General features: G+C 38.5%; 1 protein-coding gene across 1 annotated transcript; it reads left to right on the top strand.

Moving 5' to 3' along the window:
* Positions 1 to 281: 281 nt before the first annotated feature.
* Positions 282 to 4502, top strand: LOC308085237 (uncharacterized protein; the record flags this gene model as incomplete). The annotated part of the gene is made up of 9 exons (XM_080428316.1): positions 282 to 375; positions 476 to 562; positions 1542 to 1663; positions 2070 to 2474; positions 2557 to 2767; positions 3394 to 3617; positions 3723 to 3870; positions 4021 to 4130; positions 4326 to 4502. Exons 2-9 carry the CDS (start codon positions 532 to 534, stop codon positions 4500 to 4502), a joined length of 1428 nt encoding a protein of 475 aa, XP_080284442.1. The 5' UTR covers positions 282 to 375; positions 476 to 531.
* Between the last annotated feature and the right edge of the window lie 4767 nt (positions 4503 to 9269).

The raw sequence follows: 9269 nt of genomic DNA, 5'->3' as shown, positions 1-9269 counted from the left end.
GCCGGTCCATAATATACCAGACTATGTAGGGTATAGTTATATTTCAGTTATCTTATATTTTCATTTTAATTCCACTGCACAAAATGTAGGGAACAAAAACTAATGTTTACGTACACATATGTTATAAACCCCTCATAAATTAAGAAACTATGCGTTTTAAATTGATTCATGAATGAATTAGTGTCACAAATCCCCCCTCCTTTTGGAAATGGTAGCGACCCATGGGCGGCTCCTTTGACGTCAGTTTCACACACACACAGCTGTGCGCTGAGCTTGATTACAGCTCCCAGGTGATGATGAGAACACTGTCTTATTTTTCTGCAACTTTATCAAAGTTTACCAACGAACCTGATTTGAAACCACACGTTATTGCTGGTAAGTTACATGCAACATTAGATTTTACTTTTGAAGTTGATTACATTAACGGTGAATGTTATTTATGTCTGAAATGCATCTGTTTGTTTGTACACACTAGCAGAATGCAGCCAAGAAGCTGGGCTAAGTGGCTAACCAGCTAGCTGCCATAACAACATGGATGACTTCACTGTGTCGACTTTAAGGGGTAATATGCATGCAAATATTTTTAAACATAATGTCAGATATTTGTGAGCTTGTAAATCTGTAATTTTTTGGCATGTCCATCATATTGTACCTATTCTGACGCTTTTAATGAAGTTTGATTTGTTATAGATGTGAGAAATGACCAGTGGTGGAAAAAGTACTACATTTTTTTACTTAAGTAAAAGCAGTGGTGGAAAGTAACTCAAGTACATTTACTCAAGTACTGTATTTAAGCACAATTCTGAGGTATTTTGAAGTACTTTTATTTGGAGTATTTCCAATTTTCAAAACTTTATTTCTACTCCACTACATCCGAGTCAAATGTTATACTTTTACTCTACTACAATTATTTGAGAACTTTAGTTTCAAGTTACTTTGTAAAACATACCAATTCAGACCTAGATGCTTTGGTTATTTGAAAATAGCCAATCTACAAGCTCACATTTGTGACGCGTTGTGAGCTTGTAGATCTGCTATTTTCAAAGGTTTTTATTCATTTGGAAAATTGTGAAATGGGACATTGTGCATATGCCAAACCCTTTGGATAACTGGAACATGCAGGCTAGTATACAAAAATAATTGTATTTACTCTCATTAACCTGTAATTTTGTCTAGTGACAAAGTTCTAGTTAAACATTATTTTTATATACCTTTTTTGTAGGGCTATTATTTCGAATTTTATATAGATGGTTAGATATAAAGCCACCTATGTGCTTGTTATTGTATTTATGGATGCAGCAGTAACTCAGAGGGTTACAGACCTGTTAACCTGTGTAACTGTGTACAAATGGACCGGTAAGGGTCCATTTGGTTCCTAATTATCAGTCATTTAGCTGACGACCCCCTGGATCAAATCAGTTTAATATTATAAAAACTACTTAATACTTAATAATATTTGCAGCTCCAGTCCCCAGACTCCAGTTGGCCCAGCAACCAGGTGGCAATATTTGATATTGTTTTTTTTACCTATTTTCCTATAGCTGCAAGCATCAGTGAGGCAATGATGCGCACCCTGACTCGTTCAGACTTGCGGGATCTTTTACCAGGCCCAGAAAACTTCTTGAGGAGAAGAGCAGTCTGGCAGTCTTCTGTTGATGTCGAGGTCAGTTTCTAACAATAACACAGCATTAAGTAGCAACCTATATAAGTCATGATGGCTTATAGAAGTGTTCAGTTGTTAAATTATTTTTAAATGGACTAACTTTAAGTTAACTTTGTTGCATTGGTACTTGTTTAGGCTGTAACACCATTAGGCATTCTCCAAGCCTACCTTTTATTGATTTATTATACCACAAAACTGTTTATTGTTCTGCTTAACAGAGTAATAATGCAAACCATGATCAACAATTGTTAATTCATTTCTCCAATATCCTCTGGTTCAGATATTCATTGGTGTTCGGTTAGCTGGCGCATTAAACATTCTTGTGCTATGTTGTCAGTGCAGTTTAACAACACAGTAAAAAGGAAATGTTGGTTTTGCCAGTACTTCATAATCTTTTATTTTATAGGAATCTGGCCGAGAAGACTCAGGCGGTTCTACTTCTGCTAACAAGTCACCACTGCCACAGACTTCAACACCTGTTGGAGGATGTCCAGCTGCAAACTACACAACCCCTGAAAAGGTTGTGAAGATATCCATCCCAGGCTACGTATACACAGACAGCAAACTTGAGCACGTCCGAAAACGATACTTTGTGTTGGCGAAGAGGGGTGAAGAGCGGAACTGCGAAATGTCCAAGGACCTCAGATGCCGGCTCATCCGTAACACCATGACCAGTATGATCGCAATCCTGAGGGCAAAGGGGGATGCTGAATCTGACCGATACCCATCACAACCAGAAGTCACAGATATGGCAAAAAGAATAGTCCTGTACTACCCCATGCTGCAGGACCTGAACAATAACACTACATGGGTAAGTGAAATGTATCCAGTTCATGACTACAGTGTTGGCATTTTAAGTGGAGTTTAGACTGCTTTACTTTTGTCTTGTGCAGGTCACTGTGTATGGACAGCTATTCAAACGATTGCAGAACCTGAGATCCCCCCAAAAGATCTTTCCAGATGGGAGACCTTCAAAGAAGCACCGCCCGCAGCCGATGATGCCCCGTCTTGAGCAGCCAACTGACACAGAGGAAATCGATTCTTCGAGTGACTCGACCATCATTCTAGACTGCTCCTCAGAGGAGAATACGACCCCAGAAAGAGGTGACCTTCAAATTTATATTTACACATTTACCCGTGTAGGGGTTCATATTTTTGTGATGTTTACAGGTCTAATTAACCCATATCACATTTAAACATTTTGGTTTTCATGATGCACTCGTAAAATAAAGTAGAAGGGTTAGTATTGGCAAATGTGCATTCTGCTTTGACTGTTATTAGAGACCTGAATCATCCAATATCATGTGCAGCAACTACTTTACTTTATAATCACTCATTCATATCAAATGTTATGTATTTATTTTATGTTGTGTTTGCATAACACAACCGTGTCTCTCCAGCTCTTTAATAAACAGAACATACATTTAACAGTTGTGTTGCCAATTTTAGGCAATCAGGAGAGGGTACCCATTTCAGCTAGAATTTTATAGTGTCCTAGTTCACACATTTTGTCTCCTCACTACTTTGTGTCATCAATTCCAATTTCACGTGTTTATCCTTTATGAGTTCTCTCTTCTGATTTGATAAAATTGGTATCCCAAACTGAAAATGCATTTTATGTTTAGTAGAGATGGAGAGACAGGAGAACCCTGTTAATGAACAAACACACTATGATTATTATCAGAATATAGAGCTACTTGACTATAATGATGTATTTTTGTGTCTTCTAGCTAACAAGCCGGCAGACATCGACAGTCCTGATTCCGAGTCCGACAGTCCAGCAACCATGGCCAAGCTCCACAAAACCCTACAGGCAAACCACAAGTCTGTTTCTCAGCTCCAGGATTTGGAATTCAAAGCCAGAAGAGCATTCATCGATTCAGATTCCGTTCGCGATGAGGACAAATACAACAAAATTATAGAGGGATATCCGTGCTTCCATTTCATTGCACATGTAAGTGAATGTTGATAAGGCATAATTCAAAACATCTACCAATGTTTTGCCAATTTCCTCCTAGATGATGCATTCAAACGTGTTTATATATTTCTATATTTTTAGGTAATGGAGGAACTTCGCCTCATCCTGGACAAGAATAACATCGACTACATTGATGAACTGAAAGGAAGATGGCACGACTTCTGCCAGAAGCTGCAGTTTTATGGTGTGTCGAAAAAGATGATGAAACCTCCAATGGGAATGACCAAAAGTAAGCACTTGATGTTGGGTGGATATATAACGTTGATGTGCAAGTCTCTATCTCTCTTTTTGTCTTAAATATATATAGAGATATCTATTGTAGATCATTGATTGTGCATTTTTATCTAAGTATAAATGTAATGAATCTTTTCCTCAACAGTTCAACAGGCTCTCATGGTCCTCCGTGCACTGCCATCACTGTTCCCCTCTACGACTGCTGCTCCAAAGAGGCTAGGAGACGCGAGTGAGGCTCTGGTGCATGTCCTGGAGGTGAGCTGTGTACAACATTACAGTATAATATTCACTTGTCAAAAGCAACACAATCTGATGTGTTGAAATAGTTATAGCTGAAGGTCCTGCATATAACTTCATCAGGATTTAGCTGGCTCAGGTTTAACAAATGAAATGATCATTGAAACAAAAGTGCATTACTTGATAGACGGATGTGTGTGTTTTGTGTTAAAGGAAAAAGAAGACCCCAATGTGTACTTGAAGAAGTGTCCTCTATCCTCTCCTGTGCTGATTGTGAGTGAGTCCGGCTTCCTCCTGGCTATAGGAGATGAGCCCATACATACACTCCCAACACCCTCTGCACCTTATGGCCTACTAATGCCCTACACCTTAGGTACCCCAAGTGTGTAGCCACTCTGCCTTCTGTCATACAAACGGAGGTCCTCATGGACGAAATCCATGAGGGAGACCTCACTCCATCTTACAAGAAATTCATGGCCGATTGGAAAGCTTTCATCGGCCACTAAAGCTTATGGTCAGATGTGGACTGAAGTACCCCCATCCCCATCCTTGCTATAATCCACAGCCTAGATAGTATTCTAGGCTGCAATCCACAGCCTTAAATTCTATGTAGCCTTGTTAGCCGAGCAGTACATGTTCAATACCGAACCGTTTAATTTGAATGTTATTACACTGCACTTTATATTGAGGAATGTGTTATATTAACCAGCTGTTTGTGTTAAAGCAATAACTTTATTTTGAATCTTAAAATATCAGGGTAGAGGAAATATTGGTAGAGGTTTGGATTGTGTAGTTACCTTGCCATGATGCAACTCCAAAGGTAGGCAAGAAATCAAAAATGATTGGTCCATTGCCTCATTGGCTTACATTGTATAGTGAAACAGCTCTCAAAGTCACTCTTTTGGCACGTAAACAAACGCAAACAAAGCTGATTAAGACAAAATGGAACATCATAAAACCCAGTACTGTTTTTTTCCCCTTTTTTTTTTATAAAACTATTTTTATGAGGAACAAAACCTGGACTGGATCCGCATCCGGATCTTCAAATAGTAAAATCAAGTGGAAGTTGAAATCTTAAATTTAAAAAGGAAAAACATGGGGTTTGTGATGTTCTATAATGTCTGAATCAGCTGTTTGTGTACGGGCTAAAGGAGAGACTTTGAGAGCTGTTTCACTGTACAATGTAAGTCAATGAGGAGCATATTGATCAATTTCTAATGACTATTTTGGATTTCTTGTCCACCTTGGAGTTGTATCATGCCAAGGCAACCCTACCTTGTGTTCTTGCCCTTTTAAAGAAATGCCCTATTTGAATGTGAAAATATACAGTAAGCACTTTGTACGTGTTTTGAGGGACATGACATTGGTCATATGTTCAGGTATGACCTCAATGTTATACACATTTGACATGTTCTGCGATTTTCAATATTGTGTGTACATGTATTTATTTTAATTCAGTACACTGTGAGCCAAAAAGTATTGAAAGCATCTAATGCCAGTGCAATATTATTTTATGTTTTCTTTTTTATGTTGTGAATGGCCTCTGTCCAGTCAATGGTTGGAGGGAAGGGTGAATGGTGCTCCAGTCAGACACACTGTATGTATACTGTGAAGTTGCCATGTGATGCTGCACGTACTGTATTTTATATAAGGTATACATAGAAAATAAATTGTATTTCTTTAATGCAAGACTTGTTTTAATTATTTCAGTCTTATTTGAAGTAGGTGATGGGTCTTATATCTAGAACAAAATCACTTTTGTAGAGCTTAGAATAAGATGCATACGCTTGAATTGAAATGAATAGGCTTGCCAAACTGGGTGATGGGTCTTATATCTAGAACAATATCACTTTTGTAGAGCTTAGAATAAGATTCATATGCTTGATTTGAAATGAATAGGCTTGCCAAACAGGACAAAATGTCTTATTATGACACAAAAAGCATTTCCTAATATTAGTAACAATTGTTTAATTTGAGTATTTCCAGCTAACTTCAAGAAATATTTGATCTATTATATAACTTAATATTAGTTAATATAGCTCACAATTAGTTTTTCCTACTAATTCCAAGATGTATTTTTATCTTGAAAGCCCACATATCACATCTTATTTCAAGACATCTTGACAAGCTAAAGTATACTAGTTCCATTGGCAGATTAGATTGCTTATTTCAATCAAAATACACTTGTATTACATATTTTTTTTCTTATTTTTAGATGGCCATTTTTTGCAGTGCAGTAAAGCCATTTGAATTGAATTGAATTGAATATTGTGACACCTCAGCTCTGAAATGACCTGCTGATCAGATCAGACTGGCAGAGTGTTTAAAGTCACTTCTGAAACCCTTTATAAAAAATATTACATGATCTTTCATTGTCTGTCTGTCCATGTGTCCGTGTGTGTGTCCGTGTGTGTGTGTGTGTGTGTGTGTGTGTGTCCGTGTGTGTGTGTGTGTGTGTCCGTGTGTGTGCGTGTGTGTGTGCGCGTGTGTGCGTGTGTGTCTGTGTGTCTGTGTGTCTGTGTGTCTGTGTCTGTTTGTCCGTGTGTGTGTGTGTGTGTGTGTGTGTGTGTGTGTGTGTGTTTGTGTGTGGTCGAGGTCGGCTGTACTTTTGATTACAGCTTAGAGGAAGCCTTCCTAACCAAAGTGCTAAAATATCATCAGCTAGAGCAGACCATCTCTCAGCTAGGCTACAGATGTAAACTTTTGGTTTTTATCTTTGGTAGTCTAGGGCACGTGCACAAGTTGGTTGTAAGGGGTAAAATGAATTTCCGTGTCTTGTCAAAAAGACCCATCCCTTACGGGATTATTAGACACCAAAACATAAATAAACAATATCAAATTCTCTTCATAGAAGACTGCACAAAGGAAAACGTCGTTTGGCAAACACCCAAAACAAAAATTAATAAATAAATTACACTTCACATGTATGTTCTTTTTGCCTGTCTGTCCCAGGCCCCTTCCAAATACTCCGCAAGTGCAAATACCCTGTGCTCAAAAATCCATGTAAGTCTCTGTGCGTCATCCAACCAAATCAAGTCCGGGTTTCTACACCTCTTAAATAATTTTTGACGCAGGTCATGATACAAAGGGCAATAAAAAACAAAATGGAACTCACTCTCAATATCTGCAATGTCACAATAAATACAAACCCTCTCCTCTTCCACTACTCCTCTATACCTACCAGTCTCAAGGTGCAGGGGCAAGATCCCAGAACGGAGTTGGGCACATAGAGATCTTTGTCTTTTGGACAATGGAGCACAAACATATTTTTCTCTAGCATAACAGCTTTTTAACATAACAAATGTTCCAAGCTTTGGTTTACACAATATCCTGTGACCATTTGCTCTGATACAAACCATAAAGTGTCTCCTTCACCACAGAGATGTTTGCAATTCTGTTATTTTGAAAACTGTTAAGCAATCCAGCCCTCAGAAGTATATCCTCTACTGTACTTGCACCTTTTATCGAGACATCCCAGTTGAAGATTTTCTTGGAAACTCTATTCTCTGGCATTTTGATTAGTCTATTCCATAAAGCTACCGTGCTGCCTTGCCATCTGTGTGTGTGTGTGTGTGTGTGTGTGTGTGTGTGTGTGTGTGTGTGTGTGTGTGTGTGTGTGTGTGTGTGTGTGTGTGTGTGTGAACAGCTAATCTTCGGCACTCTTGGACCGATCGGCGCGAAACCTTCAGCCTAATGGTGCCCTGCTCTATTTGTATTGTACCTCTCACTATTAGTCACAGACTAATGTCTTTGTTGTTAAGCACTTTTATCCTATAGGCTACGGAATAGATTTGGCAAACCACTTGTACTAAGTCTGCCCAAACATTACATTTGCTAGGCATTTGTTGCTTGATAGAGTATACTGTATGGATAGATGATTAATATGCACTAAATTAGGGTTGGCTGATTTAAGCAGACACCCGGCCTGCATACAGGATAAATCATTCATCCCGACTCCCGATCCCTGGCTTTTATTTGTTTCTGTGTGGCTATGTGGCATATTACTAAACCAAAGCATGGCAAGTAGTGTGTGGAAATAAACAGTACCGTTTGACCTGAAACCTTGACTGAGCCTATTAAAGCTTGCCTCAGTTTGTTAAATAGAAAATTATACTAAAATAGGCCATCTTACCCTCATGTGTGCACTACCCGATCAACATGATCAATATTGTATGAACGGGTTGGATGGGCCCTGGAATGTCTTCTGATATCCAGCTAAGCTGTGTGATTCCATTTTTAATGGATATGCATTGTTTGTGAGGTCATGACAAAAACTTTTGATTGTAGTTTTAATGTCTGCGGTTATTTAATGAAATAATTATGATAATAGCACATCCACGCATCTCCCTCTCTGGCACTTTGTTATACATCATGCTATTTCAATTTTCATTCATTCTTTCAAACCTTTATTTATTCTCAAAAAGACATTGAGGTTGCCCTCATTTGCAGCGTCGTTGAGAGACATCACAGTACAGTTTCATTTTCACATCAATGATAAAACAAAACAAAACAGAAACTTTCCCCTAACGTGTGATACAACCAGTGGTGGTAAAAGTACTAAATGTTTTACTTAAAGTAATACTAGGTAACTTTTTCAACAAAACTAAAGTTAAATTGTATATCTTTTGTGAGTGGCAAATGTTTCACAACACCCACTCCATGAATTTCACCCCCGAAAGCCTTTTCTATTATAATTTCTATTGAAAAGGTGGCTCGGTGAGCCTTTCCCGCGAAAATGACGTCATCCGGCCGGAAAACGGAAAAGGAAATGCACCGGTTTCCTGTTTGGCCAGGAACTACCGCACCGGTTTCCTGTTTGGCCAGGAACTACCGCGCCAATAAAAAAAGGGAATCTTCACGCTGTTTTTAAGAGATTGTAGGATTTGAAGATCGAAAAACAACATAAAAAGAAAACACAGCTCACGGTAACTAAAGCTCCACTGGCTAAGATAAATGATCCACAGATAGTATAAAACAATTAAAAGAACGCTTTTTGAAAAACTTCCGTCTTCCGGTGAAAACAAATGGAATTCTGGGCAATGCAGGACAACGCTATATCATGCAGTGACGGTAGTGACCAGCAGAGATTGCTAAAAATGTTTATTTGTGGACCTGCATTGTATTACTTTAAGTAAAAGTATCGATACTGCAATATAG

This window comes from Gymnoscopelus braueri, assembly GCF_963280865.1.
Source record: "Gymnoscopelus braueri genome assembly, chromosome: 5".
In the NCBI taxonomy this organism is placed as follows: domain Eukaryota; kingdom Metazoa; phylum Chordata; class Actinopteri; order Myctophiformes; family Myctophidae; genus Gymnoscopelus; species Gymnoscopelus braueri.
The sequence above is the reverse complement of the archived record's forward strand: the minus strand, read 5'-3'. Positions and strand labels throughout refer to the sequence as shown.